Source organism: Argentina silus (assembly GCF_951799395.1).
Source record: "Argentina silus genome assembly, chromosome: X".
Classification (NCBI taxonomy): domain Eukaryota; kingdom Metazoa; phylum Chordata; class Actinopteri; order Argentiniformes; family Argentinidae; genus Argentina; species Argentina silus.
The window spans coordinates 10002939-10022582 of NC_139653.1; the positions used below are offsets into that span (position 1 = coordinate 10002939).

General features: G+C 42.5%; 1 protein-coding gene across 2 annotated transcripts in view; it reads left to right on the forward strand.

Annotated features, from left to right (window-relative positions):
* Positions 1-19644, forward strand: part of LOC310823007 (CSC1-like protein 2) — a 32533-nt gene that overhangs the window by 2597 nt on the left and 10292 nt on the right. For both annotated transcript variants that reach the window (XM_083695649.1, XM_083695650.1), the window contains exons 2-14: positions 7157-7377; positions 7790-7869; positions 9288-9326; positions 10926-11016; positions 12739-12776; positions 12901-13043; positions 16734-16785; positions 16883-16991; positions 17183-17253; positions 18633-18713; positions 18828-18951; positions 19099-19232; positions 19364-19501. In XM_083695649.1, the coding sequence (XP_083551775.1) occupies positions 7180-7377; positions 7790-7869; positions 9288-9326; positions 10926-11016; positions 12739-12776; positions 12901-13043; positions 16734-16785; positions 16883-16991; positions 17183-17253; positions 18633-18713; positions 18828-18951; positions 19099-19232; positions 19364-19501 (1298 nt within the window). In that variant the 5' untranslated portion in view covers positions 7157-7179. The remainder of the gene's footprint in view (positions 1-7156; positions 7378-7789; positions 7870-9287; positions 9327-10925; positions 11017-12738; positions 12777-12900; positions 13044-16733; positions 16786-16882; positions 16992-17182; positions 17254-18632; positions 18714-18827; positions 18952-19098; positions 19233-19363; positions 19502-19644) is intronic.

Sequence of the window (19644 nt, forward strand, 5' to 3'; positions counted from 1 at the left end):
TTGCTAGCCTGTAATGTCAGCAGAGCCACTGTTGTGCCCACAAGTCTTTGTTATATAGCTTGCATCATTTGTTCCATATTTTAACATCAGCTAAGGTGATTTTGTTACAGCACAGTACATTTCTATAAAGACAACCACAAAGATTTTGTGAAAGTTAATTGATCAAAGGAACTATAGCCTATGTTTACGTTGTAAAAATGCATTTTCAATAGGGTAACAGGAAATCTATTGATTAGGAAACAGCGAAATTATGTTGCCCTGTTATTCTTTGACCAAGCGAAAATGCTATACCGTTGTGGGAGAGACGATACATTTTAGCAATGATGGAACAAATCTTGTTTATGACAAACTGAATTTTGGTGTGGGGCATGGCCGAAGTTGGGAGAAGGGTATCTGTGCCTTTATCTCCCTATGTCCTCCTAAATAGTAGATGGCCTGGGGTGGTCCAGTGGTCTACAGTGCACACATGCCCATGTCGGCATGGGTTTGAATCTGGCCCATGCCCTGCTGACATACACTTACTTTCCTGTCTTTCTCTACTGTCTCTGTCCAAAAATAAATAAATACAAGAGTGGGACTGCAACACTCCACCCTACCACTATTACTTGCTAACTTGTCTTAATTGATGATTGTAACTGCTGACGGCAGCAGCAGGTTGTATTCTGAAGTGTACAGAAACATCTTGTCTGCTCGAGTACAAGCAAATGCCTCTAAATTCATTGGATGGCGCAACATCATACAGTAAAACAATGACCCAAGACATACTGCCATAGCAACTAGGAAGTTTTTCAGGGCCAAAAAGTGGAAAGGTCTTGAATGGCTAAGTCAATCTTCAGATTTAAATCCAATTGAACATGCATTTAATTTCCTGATGATAAGATTTTAGCCAAAAAGATTTCAAAACAAACAACAACTGAAGATGGCTGCAGTACAGGCCTGGCAGAGCATCATCAGAGAATATACCCAGCATCTGGTGGGGTCAATGGGTCAGCGGACTTCAGGCAGTTATTGCATGCAAAGGATTGTCTACCAAATACCAAACATGCTTAATTTGGACATTTGATAAATCTGTCCCATTACTTTTGGGTACCCTAAAACAGGGGTAATATGCATTAAAAAGTGGTGTAAGTTCTGAATGGTGAAACTAATATATACACAAATACCATCAAATCAAAGCTGAGAATCTACTTTAACCTCATAGTAATTGTTTGCTTTCAAATCCAAAAGTTTGGAGTGTAAAGCCGAAAGAAAAAAAATGCTTCTGTCCCATTACTTATGTATATCGGTTATCTGTGAATTTTGACCCCTATAAATCAGCATCGGTGTCGGACCCACAAATCTAGTATCGGTCAGCCTCTAATTTTCTCCTTCTAAGAACTGAATTTGTTTGTTGTAGGCCAGGGTTGAGTGTTTTGCAAACTTCAGATATAGGCTATTTGATAAGGTTCCAGCCACAGAGTGAAACCCTGCCAGTCTGAGGGAGATGTTTTTAGTGCAAGTGAAGTGACCCACTGTTTTTGATTCAAAAGAAATCTAAAGCCTAGCTCTTGCGTAATCAGTCAGGGCAGTTATTTGCGGTCTTGCCCAGCTTGTCTAGTTTTACTTCTGTCCTCTGGAGAAGTGGTTACGCTGGGTCTTGTCCAAATAGATTTACCAGCATCAGCATGTTGTAAAATCTATAAGATTTGCATCCTCATCTGAGGGACCACTCAAAGACTGACTTCTACTGTCACCAAATTGTTAGTGTCATTGTTCCCCCATTCTGGCTTAGAGATTCTCCTAGCCCAGTTGAACTTGAGTTTACTGACTAGCCTAAATTTGAGTTTAAAAAAGGGATCATCATGTGCGTTTCTCCCTCATTGCCTTCATCCCCTTATGTTTGTTTGTATTTTGAAAATGTCTGCCAGACCTGTGGTACCATAGCAACCAACATCAGGTAGGTAGATAGAGGCACAATGTTTCCAAGCTGAGTAATTTAGTGTATAGATGTGGTATGGCTTATACTACTTTTGTAGCAGTTTAGTGACATTGACACAATTTTGTTTGCGAGAAGGTGGCTGACTGACACGACCTGAGTGTCTAGGAGTCCTTCACTGTTGATACTTGTTACGTTCCTTAGGCGTCCATGTCTTGGTGCAGATTTATTAAGAACATTTCTACCCAATTCCCTACATGAGTCTGAACATGCATGGTATTTGTCATCAGTTTTTGTGCTCTCCTATTCTACGATGGTAGATGAAGCTGTGTGTGTCCAATGGATAGGGACCTGGTAATGGGCCCAGCAGTGTAGTTGAAGGGCACAGCGGGTTCGTTGTCTCCCCTCTGGGTTGACTTGTCTGTTTGAACCCTCTGCCCTCTATCAGTCTATTGTTCATCTACACAGCATCCTCCCTCTCTGGTGATGTCACAGCATTCCAGGGAGAGTATAAATGAGTTAGTGTTAGGGCAGATGAGCAGCAGTGTTAATGTTGGTGTTAGTGGGTTGAAGGGCAGATGCACAGAACTCAGAATCTGTGTATTTACATGAACACCAGACTGCCTATTAGTCTCCCCACAGAATGGCTTTTGAGAGCTCCTAGACAATTTTATAGAAACCATTGCCTCCTAAACGCTTTACCTGCTCAAAGTTAGCCCTTTTTGGAAAGTCAATAGGACCTGCTTTATGATGATAATAAATGGTACAACTACCGACTGTTAGTTCTGTGCCAAATCAAAAGGTTCTGTCGGAGGTGCGTAATTACATACAGTTCTGAATAGGCCTAAGTCTTGTGGTTTCATGTTTCAGATATAACTAGTATCTCTTGTAGCCTTCCTAGATAAAATATTGGATTGTATAAGGCAAAGATGCCTCTGATATCGCGCATCTAGCCTAAGCAGTAGTGAACTGTGCGTGATTGTGTGTCTTACACTTGAAAACAAAAGTAGCCTAATGATGGTTTGATTTATGCTCTGTAATTTTCCAGCCAAATACACCTACAGTATGTCAGGCAGAGAATACTAAAGCCTCAGCTAAGGAATAAGCTAAATATTCCTTGACCTCTTTACCTATTCCTCTCTTGTCCTAACATCAAACCTTCACCATGCCATTGACTTATGAAAACATTCTAGTTAGGAACAAAGGCTGGTGGATGCCCAGACATATTGGCCAATCCAAATGAGGAATTATGGCTTGAGGCACTCCGAACTGTATAGCTTACATTGCTTGAGAGTTTATTTGATTTGGCATAATCTTTTGGGGAGACAATAAATATACAGCAAGCAGGCTATGCATCTGATCCCAGAGGATATAGAAAACCTTTATTTCCAATGTAGTTCCCATCCACAACATCAACAACAGACAAGACATTGAACAATTAAGTTAAAGTTGCTGAGGTGTCCAGACAAAAACTTGATGACTCAAAGTCTACAGTTCCTGTGTTCTTTGATTGCAGTCTTATGGCAGGCTTATGACACTGATGCTATGGCATGGCTAATGAAGATTTGTTTGTCTGAGGGTGGATGAAAATCGTCATTTCCAGTGTTGGTTTGAATTTTGCCTTCACCAGGTCAAATTACCAACACCCAAATATGAAAAAATAGTATCCAACTGCAAACAAATGTTGCATACAAGAGACACTATAGGCTCCTAATGAAATGGTCAACATTACAGCCAGCAAAACAAACACCAACAAATGGCTCACAACTGCCAATCAAAAATGTGAGTGTCATGCCCTCAGTAAATCCTGTAGTCTGTCTTTTTTTTTGGCATTTTAATTTAAAACAACTGAAGTACGTAACCTAACATTTATGAAAATTCATCTTTGAAGCCTAGTGGCTCGACCCACTCCCTTCCCCAGCAAATCCTGTTTGTTACTGGTGTTGATCCCATCACTGACCAAAAAAAAATAAAAATATGGGTAGGGCCTCCCTTTGCTCTCAAAACAGCCTCAATTCTGGTCCATGATGATATCACACAATTCCTGCAGATTTTTCAGGTGCACTTTCAAGCTGTGAATCTCCCATTCTACCACATCCCAAAGGTGTTCTATTGGATCAGATCCGGAGACTGGAAAGGCCACTGAAGAACACTGAACTCATTGTCATGTTCATGAAACCAGTTTGAGACGACTTTTGCCTTGTGACATGGTGCATTATCATGCTGGAAGTAGCCATTAGAAGATGGGTAAATTGTGGCCATGAAGGGATGCACATGGTCAGCAACAATACTCAAATAGGCTGTGGCATTCAAGCGATGATTGATTGGTATTAACAGGCCCAAAGTGTGCCAAGAAAACATTCCCCAGACCATTACACCATTACATTAGTGTATATATGGGTTCATATTTAGGTGTATATACACTCACTGAGAACTTTATTAGGAACACCTGTACACCGTCTCCTGGTCCCACTTCATAACAGAGGGGACCCTAGTGACTTAAATCGTCTAATTCCAAAGTTTAGCTAAAATCCCAGAAACTCTGCTAAATGTCCCACTTAGTACCTTTCTAAATGACAACTGTGTCTTGAATAATTGCCAATCTGGCCTTAGGGCTGGTCAGAGCACCATTTCTGCTGCATCTCTAGTGATAAATGACATTGTTAAGATGGATAAATAGGTACTTTATTGATCCCAGAGGGGAAATTAAGACGTTACAGCAGCTCACATCACAAACAACAACAACAAAATAAAGTGGCAATAGAATAATACAATAAAACAGACATCTGAAACATTATATACAGTAAGAACAGTCCAGTTATGATTTAACATCCTCCAGTCTGATTCTGATCACCCCGATCGAGCCAGCCGGAGGAGGAGGAGGAGTTGTCTTAGTGCGACAGCAGAAAATATCTCCTATAGCGCTCCTTAGTGCAACATGGTTGTAGTAGTCTGTTGCTAAAGGAGCTTCTCTGCTCTGCCACAGTGTCATGTAGGGGATGGGAGGGATTGTCCATGATGGCCAGGAGTTTGGTCCTCCTATAGGCCACCTCCTCCACAGTGTTCAGGGTGACATCGAGGACAGAACCAGCTTTCCTAATAAGCTTGTTCAGCCCCTTGGTCTCACCTTCCTTGATGCTGCCCCCCCAGCAAACCACCGTGTACAGCACTGCGACGGCCACCACTGATTGTTCAGCAGTCCTGCACACGCCAAAGGACCTGAGCCTCCTCAGGAAATAAAGCCGGCTCTGGCCCCTCTTGTACAAGACATTTGTGTTACCAGTCCAGTCCAGTTTATTGTCAAGGTGCACCCCCAGGTACCTGTTGCTCTGGACCACCTCCTCTTCCTCTCCCTGGATGGAAACAGGAGACAGGGGGACCCTAGTCTTCCTAAAGTCCACCACCATCTCCTTTGTCTTGCTGATATTGAGTAGCAGGTGGTTCTGCTCACACCACTCAACAAAGCTGTCCACTATCCTAGTCCTCTATACTCGGTCTCCTGGCCTCCACTGACACATCCCACAATAGCAGAATCGTCCGAGAACTTCTGCAGATGGCAAGTATCTGTGTTGTGCCTGAAGTCCGAGGTATAGAGGGTGAAGAGGAAGGGAGCCAGAACTGTCCCCTGGGGTACAGTTTGTTGGGGTAGTGCTGCTCACCACCCAGTCCGACACACATCCCTGCAGCCGTACAAACTGTGGCCTGTTGATCAGGTAGTTCGTAATCCAGGATACAATGGGGGAGTCCACCTGCATCCTCAGCAGCTTATCCGCAAGTAGTAAGGGCTGTATGTTGTTAAATACACTGGAGAAGTCAAAGAACATAACCCTCACAGTGCTGCCAGCCTTATCTAAATGGGAGTGAGCTCTGTGTAGCAGGTAGATGATGGCATCATCCACACCAATGTCTGCCTGGTAGGCAAACTGCAGGGGGTCCAAGGATCTTCACCAGGGGCCACATGTGTACTAGCACCAGTCTTTCCAAGGTCTTCATGATGTGGGAGGTCAAGGCTACCGGTCTATAGTCATTCAGACAACTGAGGTTCCTTTTTTTTGGTACTGGTACCAGGCAAGATGTTTTCCACATTGATAGGACTTTTTCCAGACTGAGGCTCAGGTTAAAGAGGTACTGGAATACTCCACACAGTCAATACTCTTGATCTGAGGAAGTACTGTGCAGCCATTTTTATAGATCTTTATTTATATCACTGTAGCATCTAAAGCATTTGATCACTCTATATTATTGGAAAGACTGTCTTCCATTGGCTTCGATCAAACTGCTTGTAATTGGTTCCAGAACTACTTAACTCAATGTATTGTGGCTGATGGTTTGCGATCCCAGTTTAGGCATCACTAAAGGAGTACCTCAAGGCTCTATTTTAGGCCCGGTGCTTTTCACTATTTATAATGAACAATATTAGTTCCCTTATAACTAACTGTAAAATACACCTGTGTGCCGATGATACCGTTGTTTATTCATATGCTTCCTCGATGCAGCAGGCTATGGACGATCTGCAGACTGCCTTTGACTTAATTCTGAAATAGCTCATGGACCTAAAATTTGTTCTGAATGCGGATACGACTAAATACATGCTGTTCTCCAGGGCCCGCAACGTATTCCACAGACCTCAATGTCCGTACCCTGAACGGTGTTCAAATAAAGAGGGTCACTTCCTATAATTATCTTGTAATCCGGATTGATGCCCAATTGTCCTTTAAAACACATGTAGTTACCCTAACCAAAAACCTAACATTAACTTTGGATTCCTGTACAGGAACACATGTAGTTACCCTAACCAAAAACCTAACATTAACTTTGGATTCCTGTACAGGAACACATGTAGTTACCCTAACCAAAAACCTAACATAAACTTTGGATTCATACAGGAATTGGTCCTGCTTCACTATCAAGGATAGGAAGACAAATGTATGAGATATAATTTATATGCGGCCACCGCTGCATTAAAATCATTGGATTCAGTGTACCATTGTGCAGTCATCATTGGCCATCCTGTCTAAATAAAGGTTTAAGCATTATTTCAGTAACAGTTAGGGCTGTCATTGGTTTTGCACTTGTACATCAAAGACAACATGGTATGTTTTGGACTATTTATTTTTAGAAAACTTAGACTACTGTGTGCAATTGAATAGCATTTTTGGATACCCTCAAGTGAGTCCTATTGTAGTTGACAGATGTGTATTGATGACGATGTAACGATGATACCTTTTTCCTGTTTTTCAGGTGTTAACGATGCTACAGTGAGCATGTACAGTGTGCTGATTCTGATGATGGGTGTGTGGGGGGCTGAGGCATGCTCCAACTGCCCCACCCAGCAGTCCAACACCTCTGGGGACACATCCAGGGACTACTGCTACACGGCCCGCATCCGCAGCACTGTGCTCCAGGGCCTGCCCTTCGGAGGGGTGCCCACCGTCCTCGCCCTCGACTTCATGTGCTTCCTGGTGAGTGATCCCCTCAGTCAAATAAAGGGGTCAGGGGTCATAGCTGAGGATGCTAGAGCCATAATATGTCACTGCTGTCAGATCAGTGAAGTACATCAAGGCCCTTTTGTTTTATACACCACTTCAGATTCATCTGTAGTTATGATGTGCTCAGGAGACTATCCTGTTTTTCCTTTGTACAGATGTAACTGTAGGCTACTTTTACTGTAGACTTGTTCTAACTGTATAATGTTTTACATAAACCAGGCTCAAGAAAGGGCCTGGAAGCCTGTAGACTATTTAAGTAAACATCCTGCCGTCCTTGCATAGTGTATAATCTACGACTAACTGTGTACCTGAGGACATCTCCCTGTAAGTGACGTCAGTGAAGATAAGGCCCTTTGACCACCTGTGTTTGTTTTTCCCCTCCTAGGTGCTGCTGTTTGTGTTTTCCATTTTGCGGAAGGTAGCGTGGGACTATGGGCGTCTGGCACTGGTGACTGATGCAGACAGGTAACTCCACATGCTAACACACATTGATTAGACAGACTGCTGAGACTACCACTGTAATGAAGACGGGGGAGCAGCAGAGGAAGACCACTGTCAGCACTCTAACCAGAAACTCTGGTTTATGGAGGTGTGCCACTCCCACGTTGTAACTCGTCACCTTTGCAACCTGTGTTTTTGTTCGTCTACTACTGCTGTCATGAGCCATGTTCTCAAATGGAGTAACTAGGAATAAATGTCATCTCTTTTCTTATAGTTTCTCCCCCCATGCCAAGTCAAATACATGTGTTTGCTGTTAGTGCAGTGGTAATAGTTCCCTAACACTTTTGCTGTTAAAGAATAATTGGTTGTCTGATATTTATGGATGTAGCCTGTTCTTCCCAAATGTCCACACAAGTATGTGTGGATGGTGGAATGGCCAGGGTCATGAAGTTTCCTAACCCAGATTCTCTGTGAGCAGCCAGCATGGCGCCTGTCCTAATGACCGATTCAACTACTTCCTTTGACTCCTGAGGACAAATGTCTGACAGAGAGGGTGATGAGAGGAGGGACCACACACTGCTTCAGTCTCTCTCTGAAGCCCAGAAAAGACATGGTGGGATTATTCCATCACTATAATATAACATAATAATATATGCCATTTAGCTGACGCTTTTATCTAAAGCGACTTACATTGCAGTGAGTACATACATTTTTCAGTATATATGGTCCCAGCGGGAATCAAACCCACAACCTAAGCATTGTTAGCGCCATGCTCTATCAACTGAGCCACAGAGGACCACGTCACCTATATTCATGTTGCTGCTTCAGTATTTGTGCAGCTGGGTATCTGAGAAAGCTGGAGGGTGGAGAAACAGGCCAGGGGCTGATTTTGTAACAGACAGAGAACATGTACAGTAGACCTCAGTCTCATGTACAGTAGACCTCAGTGCTGACCTATGTGCTGACTCAGAATCAGTGTTTGACTTTTACGACTAACTTCTGGTAGGTTTGAGAATGCGGTAGCCTACTCAGCTGTATTAAGTGGTTAATGACAGAATGGTGTTTGAGCCTGTTTGCCCAGCTGCATCTCTGCTGGATATTTGTTTGATCTTATTTGCATAATGAATCCATTTCAATTAAGTACATTTCAATTTGACTGGTTTCTTGTGCACCAAGGAGCCATTTGTGTGCAGATAAAATCTGTTCTATGGTGCTATAGTATACCTTTTACAGTGTAGACACATTCTCTCATAATGCTCACCCACTGTTTTGTGCTTCTGAAAATATGTTATGCAATGTTTCTGATCCATCTGTGTAACCCCAGCCAAAGACCCTCTTTCCCTAAACTGAGCTCATTGTGACTGTGGTTAGGGTTAATCTGATCAGTTTCCCCTCTAGGCCAAGCTGATCCTCCTGTTTTTGTTTCCCATTTTGCTGTGAAGACTGGATAAGCGATACAGCCGTCTGGACGATCGGGAATAGTATGTCCATCTACCATAGTTCTGCTGCTCTTTTATCTTTCCACTCTTCTTTTCCAGTCCTTTAGCATTAACTCTCTTCCTTTCTACCTAGGCTGGTGTTGGTTTGCCTCTCTCTCTCTCTCTCTCTCTCTCTCTCTCTCTCTCTCTCTCTCTCTCTCTCTCTCTCTCTCTCTCTCTCTCTCTCTGGCGGTGTGGGTTCTTTCTCTCCCTCCAGGCTTTTTTTTAGTGCCAGGCTCCTGCTGTTTTCTCTCCTCATCGTTCTGTTTTGCCTGTGCTGCTGGATGTCCCTGTCTCTCTCATTAGACTAATCATATCTGTGTGTGTGCTAATCTGTGTGTTGACAAGCATGCCCTTCCTGTCCTGTGTGAGCGCACCGCATGAGGCGCACAGGCAGGATGCTTACAGGGAGAGGTACAGAAATGCACACCTGTGGTTGTGTGTAGATTGTGTCTGTGAATGTTTCTACTAGAGACCTCCTACCCCCAGCTCTCTGAGGTCTCTGGAAGAGTGACAGTGAATTATAGCCATGGGTTCTTCTCCCCTCATTCCATTAGAGACCTCTAAGAGCTCTGGGTGACGTCATCCTCTAATGAAGTTTTACGGTTTGAATCCAGCAGAGCACGGGTCCTACTTCTTAGTTGAGCCCTAAAAGGAACGCACATCTGACCATTTAATGAAGTAAAGATAAGAGAGCTTTGATCTTTAGTTTAGTCAGACTGTGTCTGAAAACCTCTATGTACCAGTGCTTGAGCAGTAGGACCTGAACTCTGCTGGGTGGGTTACTCCTCTAAGTCTAGGTCTATTCATGACTACTGGGTTTCCTTTGTGTTTCTTTGAACGCCCTTTTCTCTAGAACTAGTGGGTCCTTGCTTTCCCATCTCTGTCTAACAACGATTAATCTGATAGTCTCAGCACAAGGTCTCTGTGTATCTAGATACCTGACACTGCATGCAATGGGGCTGTAGAGGTTCTGGCCTATTGCCACAATAGCCTAATTTCCAGAATGGTGCCATGCGTTGTCGGGCCAAAATTCATTTTTAGCCATGTACGTTCTCCACTGGCCAGGGCTTGTTTAATCCAAATTCTATACCAGGTTCTGCACTGCTATGCCACTCACCAATGCTATTTTTTAATTGTTCTAATTGATTGCACATGTGAATCTCCAGTACCTGATCTTTGACACAGCCCTTCCCCAATTGGCCAGATTAGGATTGTTGGATTTGGCCAGGCTATGGGTGCAGAGTTTTAGCCCCAATCAAGCCTGCACCAAGCACCTATCAGGCATGGAAGAAACAGAATCGGCTCTAGCAAGTGATGCCTCATTGTAGTGGGATGTTGTTTTTAAGACTTGGAATGGGATATAACTCAAACCCTGTCTCCATATTCCTTAGTGTGGACACAGGACATGGTGAACCTCTACAGCCCATTTCAGGGCTAACTGTGTGTCTGACCCCTGTGCTTACTCTGTTAATACAATGGTAATTGTGTTACTGCAGTGATATCAACACCAATTTGATGACCACCCCCAATCTACTCATCAGAAATTCACTGTGTTTGTGGGAGTCCTAAGCTAATGCTATCTCAATGTTATATGTGCAGTGTGGCCTCAGCCATTACGTCGGAGACACCAGAGCGCTACGAGCGTCTGACCTCTGTCTCAAGCTCAGTGGACATTGAACAGAGAGACACTGTAAGTACTTCCTCGGCTTAACCTGAGTCATCCCTAACTATGTACAGTGCCTATAGAAAGTCATCATACCCCTTTGAAATAGTTACTATATTTGTCGTACAGCCTGAAATCAAAACCCATTAAAAAAAAAAAACTTTTTCCAGCTTTATGTACAAATTTAGCCATACAACATCAAACTAATGAAAAAAAAAGGCGACAGTTCTGAAAATGTATAAAAAATGAAAAACAAGAATAACAGGGTTGGAAAAGTCATCAGTCCCCTGATTTAATACTTTGTAGAGCCACCTTTTGCTGCAATTACAGCCATCAATCTGTTTGGATATGTCTCTACTAGCTTTGCACACCTAGATTGGAGAATATTTGCCCATTCTTCCTTGCAGAATTGTTCGAGTTCAGTCAAATTCCGTGGTGAGCGGAGATGGACTGCTCTCTTCAAGTCCATCCATCGGATTTAAGTCAGGGCTCTGACTTGGCCACTCAAGGACATTCACCTTTCTATCCTTAAGCCACTGCGTTGTTCTTTTGGCGGTATGTTTAGGATCGTTGTCGTGACCTGCCCATCTTCAGCTGTCTAGCAGAGGGACGCAAGTTGTCCTCAAGAATTTGGGTGTACTTGGCAGCATCCATTTTCCCTTCAATCCTGACCAATTGCCCAGTCCCCGCTGAAGAGAAACATCCGCACAACATAATGTTGCCACCACCATGCTTCATAGTAGGTATGGTGTGTTTTGGGTGGTGTGCTGTGTTTGCTTTTCGGCAAACATAGCGCTTGGAGTTCAATCTTAGTCTCGTCTGACCATAAAACCTTTTTCCACATGGCAAAAGAATCTTCCAGGTGTGTTTTTGCATAGCACAAACGAGACTGACTGTGGCACTTTTTCAGAAAAGGCTTCTTTCTTGCTACCCTGCCATACAGGCCAGCTTTGTGTGAAGCTTGTGAGATTGTTGTCACATGCACAGACAGACCAGTCCCAGCCATAAAGACTTGTAAGTCCTTCAAAGTTGCCTTTGGCCTCTTGGTAGCTTCTCTGATCAATGTCCTCCTGGCTCGGTCATCCAGTTTGGACGGACGGCCTGATCTAGGCAAGGTGTTGGTGGTGCCATACGCCTTCCACTTTTCAATGATGCTCTGAACGGTACTCAGAGGGATAGCTAAAGCCTTCAAAATCTTTTTGTAGCCTTCACCTAACTTGTGCCTTCCTACAACTTTATCCCGGAGGCCTTTTGAAAGTACTTTTCCAACCATGGTGAATTCTTTGCAGAACCATGCACTTCTAGTAGTGGAATCCTCAAGAAACAGCTGGTTTTATTCTGAAGTAATCAAAACCACTACTATTGATGTCAGGTGGGGGGCCATTAGCCTGGTGTTTGATCTGGAAGTTGATTGGTTGCACCTGAGTAAGTTTACAATGGTATACTCTAAGGGGCTGATCACTTAACCAAACCAGGTATTTCACTAATTAATTTTTAATAATTGTCCAGAATTATTTAAAAAATGTATTTTCACTTTGATGATGAGGGTTATAATGTGTACATACAGCTCAAACACGTTAGATTTGATTTATTTTAGATAGATTTCTAGGGTGTAATGTGACAAAAGGTAAAGATTTCACAGGGTATGATGACTTTCTATAGGCACTGTATGTTGGGGCAACTGAATGCGATTGACAACTGAAAGTCTTTACATGATCTCTCTCTCCCTCTCTCTCTCTCTCGCTTTAGGGCTTTTGTTCCTGGTTAACAGCCATCTTTCGCATAAAGTGAGTCTCCCTAGTCCAAGACAATTTGTATCGGGTTAGAATATTGGGGCCATGTTTTACTTTTAGTGTTGCTGTTATTGTGATTATGGGTGTCAATCTCTGACTGTTAGTCTGCTCTATACAGGGATGAGGAGATCAGGGAGAAGTGTGGGGAGGATGCTGTGCACTACCTGTCCTTCCAGCGCCACATAATTGGCTTGCTGGTGGTGGTGGGTGTGCTCTCTGTTGGTATCGTCCTGCCTGTCAACTTCTCAGGAAATCTATTGGGTGAGTATGGATATCAAGGCAGGACTAATCAGAATGACTTTCACCACTGGGATAGTGACCTGTGAGGTGTCCATCCAAAGGATGTCCTTTGTTCCAGATCATTGAGTTTTAGGACTTTGCAGTTGTTAATCAATTTTAGTTAGTTTATATTTTGAATCCTCATGGGTTATATAATTTGCTGAAAATCTCTAAGAATGAATGGAAAGTGGAATTTATTCTGATCTAATCTATTTCAGTATTGCTTGATAAAGTGTCAAAAAATTCTTCCCACATGTGACTGAAAGCCTTTTGCAAGTGCTGCCTTTTTATGAAGCATGTGTTTCATTAACATCATTTAATACTAGGAAAGGAAAATCATCACCTTAATTTGAATATCCTTGTTCTGCCCTTGCATCAAAAGCCACTCCTGCTAGTAGTGTCAATGGGTTGCTTGAAAACCTTTTTGTTGCTGAATTGAAATATTAGTAGAATAGGATAACTATTTTTCCTAGTTGCCAGCAATGAAATGACAGACAGTAAAATAGACACAACAAAAATCAAACATATTTAAATGAATCAAAAATGATAACCAAAGTTATTAACAAACAAATAGTTAAACAATAGAACAACAGTAAAAGTGGATGTTATACGCCACATGTCCAGCTAAAGCTTCAAGAGTAATAGAAATTTAGTAAAAATAACAGCTCTTCATCTACTAATGCTGTTTGTGTCCCAAGATGCGCTGTTTCATTTATTAGTCTAACTGATGTTAGCACAAAGCTGTTAAAGGGTCTCTTAGTTTTAAAAGTAAGGGTAAGTAAGGTTTCAAACAGGTGGTTCAAAGGATGTGAGGGAAGGGCCATTATGCGTTCTCCTTTCTTGATTGTCCGCTCCTTATACAGATGTTTCAGGGTCCTTTGTGGTTTCCCAATGGTCCCCTCTAGTGTCACCCCATCCAGCTTTATTTTCTTGATGTTGTGAGAGTCAAACCAAGCTGAAGGTCAGTCCTGACTCAATGATGCAGGTGTGAAATGCTTGCAGTACTGACTGGTTGACATCCAGTTTCCTTATCTTACGGAGGAAGAACAGTGTTGACTGACACTTGGCATGCACACATTGACATTGTCTGTTGTCTGTGAATCTACCCAGATATTTATACTCCTCCACTCTTTCTATTGCTTTGGCTCCGATGGTGAGGTGCCTCAGGGGGGGTGCTCGTCTGAAGTGGACTACTTCCTTTGTCTTCTCTGCATTCAGGTCCAGGAAATTTGCCTCACACCATTGTGGTTGACAGTTGACTGGAGCTTGTCCTCAGAGTTGGAGGTGTCTACAATCACTGTCATCTGAGCACCTGATGAAGGTGGTCTCAGGACAGTTGCTGCTGCAGTCATCTGTGTAGAGTGTGAACAACACAGGAGAGACCACCGAGTCTTGTGGTGAGCCAGTAGAGATGGTCTTGGTGGTACTGCATTGGCCTTTGTATCGAACCCACTGAGGTCATGTAAAATCATGTTCATCAAATCTGCTGTAAAAGATGTTAAGAGTATCAGCAAACTGACTACAATGTTCCTTAGACTCAGGGCCAGGGTCATTCTGCTTAGTTGCTATACCTGAGAGTATCTTTACTCCGTTCCAAGCATCCCTCATCTGCCCCCCTTGAAACAGATTTTCTGCTTTCTCTTTGTATGCTGTCTTTGCATCCTTCATTTGTCTATTCAGCTTGATCTAGATTCGTTTTGACTCTGCTCTGTCTCCTGATTGGAAGGCTCTCTTTTTCCCACTTAGTGTAGTTTTGAGCTCCTTTGTTATCTTTGATGGAACAATATTTTCCTCACAAAAATGAATAGTCAGTCACTGCCTCTACAGTCTCATCTAGCGTGGCATTCTGTGAGAACAGTTCCCTATCAGTACATTCAAAACAGTCTTTTAGAGTCTTAGAAACGTCATCATCCGATTGCTTGACAGTTTTATATACAACTCCTTTTGTTTTATAGGATGGGATAAGGTGTATATTGGTATAGTAGTAATAGTACATGAGCTGTTCCAAAGACATTTATATGTAACTTGCAATTTTTTCTATGTGATTGCATTGAAATTTAAAACACTTGGTACATCCTTGTACTGGCTTGCTGCTTTCACATATTTAGGAAAAATCATGTGACATAAAACTATGCTTGTCTTTCCCTTCATATTTCATGGTGTTATTAATCAGTATACATAATTTAATTATACCATCTAAATGCCAAGTAGAACTATGACATTCCTGTGTTTCTTTTTCACTTTGTTACGCGTTCCTTTGAAGCTCACTGTAGCAGTGTCACTTTTTATGTTATGATGGTACGGCAGATCTACTAGTCCCACTAAATCACATATTTGTTTAATTTGCGTGATCAAATGCCTTTCTACCAATACAGCACCTCAGCATACAAAATAACAATTAATATTGTCATCATCATAGTACCAACACTATAGTGATCTATGCTGTTTTATTTCGTATTTTGTCTGTCTATTTTGTTAAGATGCAATAGTTTTCATCAGATAAATACTGGAAGTACATTTTCGAAAAGACAAGCAAGAATTGACTATCTTGTGCCTTACTGCACGTGATGCACCATGAGCAAAAGTGCAAGTTTAAGGCGTTCGGGAGAAAATAGCTTTAGCACTTTTCTGTCCCCTGTTGCGACAGGTAGTTATAGGCTATCGGGGGTACACTTTATACAGGGGTAAAGTACATTTTCTTTATTAATATTGGGATCTTATTGGGTCTTATTTGAATAGAATCCTCACCTGCCTCTCTTTTCTACACACACACACTCATTGGCGTGTGGTCCCTCACCTCAGACACAGCCTTCCTCTTTTGGCTTCTTATCAACACGTTTTCCAATACGATTCTGATGACATTAAATCTGTAGGTGTCTCGCAAAGTTTTTTCTTTCTCTCATTATGTCACTCTATCGCCCTCGCCCTTTCTCTCACCCCCTCACGGTCTTCCTGTGCTCTTATCTAATTGTGTGAGCGGTTGGATTTCCAGTCCATAATATGAAACTTACATCAGGTTCTTTTTTGATGACATTGTTCTCAAGTATCCTGCGCAAAAAACAGAAACCTGAATTGATCACCTTCTTCTGTTGTTACTTGATATTTCATGATGTTTTGATGTTTTTAATGTAATTCTGAAATTAATCTCATACAAAATGAGTAATGGTGTTTTGGTGTCCATTTTACATGTGTAGTTTTGGATGAGGTGTGTAATGTATGTTGTCAAACTTAGGACAACTTCTGCATATAATGACTTGTATTCCTGAAACTAGACATCCTAAGCTACATACAAAAAATGTGTGTAAAATATTATTTTATCTGTATTGAACCACTTTGAAATTTTGACCCCAATGGCACATTTTGGCCCTCTCATTTATGGAATGAACCACATCCGCATTTTTCTATGGTTAAGTCAAAATGTCACCGATGTTTAATGTGGATATCAAGTCAGTGTCCCCCACAAAGGCGGAGTGACGCCTACTTTCCCAGTGTATCGGAGACCACCTCCTCCGCTAAAGACATGTGCAAGTGATTCCACCCACCACTGCATAGCATAACCGGTTCCAGTTTGACTCAGTAATCAAACATGTCTCCTCTCTGCTTTGTTACTGTCCAGGCCTTCCTAAGAAGTTAAATGACTCTTGTATTTTTTCCCCCCTAAACTTCCCACAGAAAATAATGCCTACAGTTTTGGGCGAACCACTATAGCCAATTTAGATGCCAAGTGAGTAATTCAACATTTTCATTCCACTTTTCCATTCCATTTGAAGACAGAATCTCACTGGTATCTAACTGTGTGTATCTCTGTTGCTGTTTCCCAGAAATACCCTGCTGTGGCTGCACACCACCTTTGCTTTTCTCTACCTGTTACTGACGGTGTACAGCATGAGACGACACACCTCCAAGATGCACTACAAAGAGGATGACCTGGTGGGTGGCCCTGACCTGACCAGATGGCTGACACACACACAGACAACCTGCCTCCCTTTAATGTGTTTCACACAGTGCTACTCCACCATATCAATCCTCTCCTGTTTTTTTACTGTAAGATGCTCTTTATTTTCAGAGTGGTATATGTGTAGATCAGTGTGAAAAATCTATATGTTACTTCTCTCTTTTAGGTGAAACGCACATTATTTGTTAATGGAATCTCCAAATATGCGGAGGAGAAACACATAAAGCAACATTTTGAGTAAGTGCTTTTTCACCATCTATCACAATTGAAGTTGTAAGGCTGAAGTAAACTTCACATTTCAGGAAGTAAATCGTTTAATTCCACTTCTCCATATTCTCCATTTGCATGGCTGTACCCTCTCCTACAGTGTTCTGTATGACCTATGTCTCTAGTTGTGTTAGGCTGCAGTCTTGACCCTACCCATGTGGCTCCGGCCAGACAATGGCAGGCCTATCTCTGTAATTGTTCCTAATAGAAGCCAGATGAGTGGGATTATGCGAGTCATGTGGCAGGAGGGTGGTCTGGGAAGAGCTGGTGGCTCACCTCCTGCTAGGCCAAATAGTATTAAACTAAATCTCATTTCTTCTCTAGCATGCTCTTATGCTCCAAAAATACCTCTTTCCCGTAGCCCAGTCCATCCATGCAGATGTCAGTGAGTCAGGGCCCACAGCTGTGAGACAGAGAGACCTCTGGAGGGAGAGAGGGATAGAGAGAGGTGTGTGTGTGTCTGTGTGTGTGTGTGTGTGTGTGTGTGTGTGTGTGTGTACTGGGTAGGGCCTCCCTCTGCTCTCAAAACAGCCTCAATTCTTCATGGCATTGATTCCACAAAATGTTGGAAACATTCCTTTGAGATTCTGGTCCATGATGACATGATTGCATCACGCAATTCCTGCAGATTTTTCAGGTGCACTTTGAAGCTGTGAATCTCCCGTTCTACCATATCCTAAAGGTGTTCTATTGGATTCAGATCTGGTGACAGTGAAGGCCACTGAAGAGCACTGAACTCATTGTCATATTCATGAAACCAGTTTGAGACGACTTTTGCTTTGTGACGTGGTGCATTATCATGCTGGAAGTAGCCATTAGAAGATGGGTAAATTGTGGCCATGAAGGGATGCACAGCAACAATACTCAAATAGGCTGTGGCATTCAAGCGATGATTGATTGATATTAACGGGCCCAAAGTGTGCCAAGAAAACATTCCCCACACCATTACACCACCTCCACCATGACAAGGTGTACAGGTGTTCCTAATAAAGTGTTTGGTGAGTGTATATACAGTATACATACATATATATATATATATACACACACACACACACACACACTAAAAAGTCATTTTGAAACTGTGAAAATGACAAATATACTCAATGGAAATGGATTGTTTACTATCAAGGCCTAAACCAGTCACTGTTTATACTTATAATGGCTGCTGTGACATAATACAATAGGCTCCTGAGATACTTTTCACACCCATGATCTAGTGTACTCCTGTTGCAGGGGATAAATTGAAGCAGAAACAAAAAGCTTGTGCAAACAGATTCCTTGTACATCACTTCATTTAATCTTTCACTCTCCCTCTTTCCTTTTGCCTCTCCTTTTCTTCTCTCTTATAGACAGGCCTATGAAAACTGCTGTGTGTTGGAAGCTCGTATCTGTTACAATGTAGCAAAGCTGATGTACCTGAACTCGGAAAGGTAAAGACGTGTGTGTGTGTGTGTGTGTGTCCTGCTGTTTGTTGTACCGTGTCTTGTATCATGTTTAAAGTGAATCAAGTGTACATGTCACATGGGTATGGTTGCTGTGTGCAGGAAGAAGACTGAGCGCAGTAAGAAGTTCTTCAATGACCTGGAGTCCAAGGAACACATCTCCACCATGATCAACCCAAAGCCCTGTGGACACCTGTGCTGCTGTGTCATCAAGGGCTGTGAGCAGGTGAGAAATTCTGTACTACACCTACCCTCAATTGACACCTTACCTGAACTCTTCACAGTACCACCATAACACTACTTTAAGAGAAAGGTCTCTGGCTGTGGTGTGTTGTGCAGAGATCTTGACTTGACTTATCTGTCCTGCCTTCAGGAAGAGGCTGTGAGTTACTACACTAAGCTGGAGGCCAAACTGAAGGAGGAGTACAAGAAGGAGAGAGAGAAGGTCAACAGTAAACCCTTAGGAATGGCCTTTGTCACATTCCAGAACGAGGCGATGACTGCCATGTGAGTGTGTGTATGTTTGGCTCCCAGAAAGAAAGAGAGAGACTAGAGAGAGTGCGATTGGAATGTGCAAGTTGGAATTTCATTGTTTTGGTGCATCAGTGACCAGTAAGATGGTGTATTTTCCCCTTCAGAATCCTGAAGGACTTTAATGCATGTAAGTGTCAGGGCTGTGAGTGTCAGCAGGAGCCCAAGTCTTCCCCAGTCAGCTCAAGCCTTCACACATACAACTGGACCGTCAGCTATGCCCCTGACCCACAGAACGTGTACTGGTAAGAACATGTGTTCACATTTGTTGTGAGACCTGTGAGATTTTATCTTAATTCCTGATCTTTTTGCCTATGATGCATGTAGGTCTCACCTCTCTAAGTGTTGTGGTGTAGTATGATTTGATTTCAACCCACTTTTCCTCCTG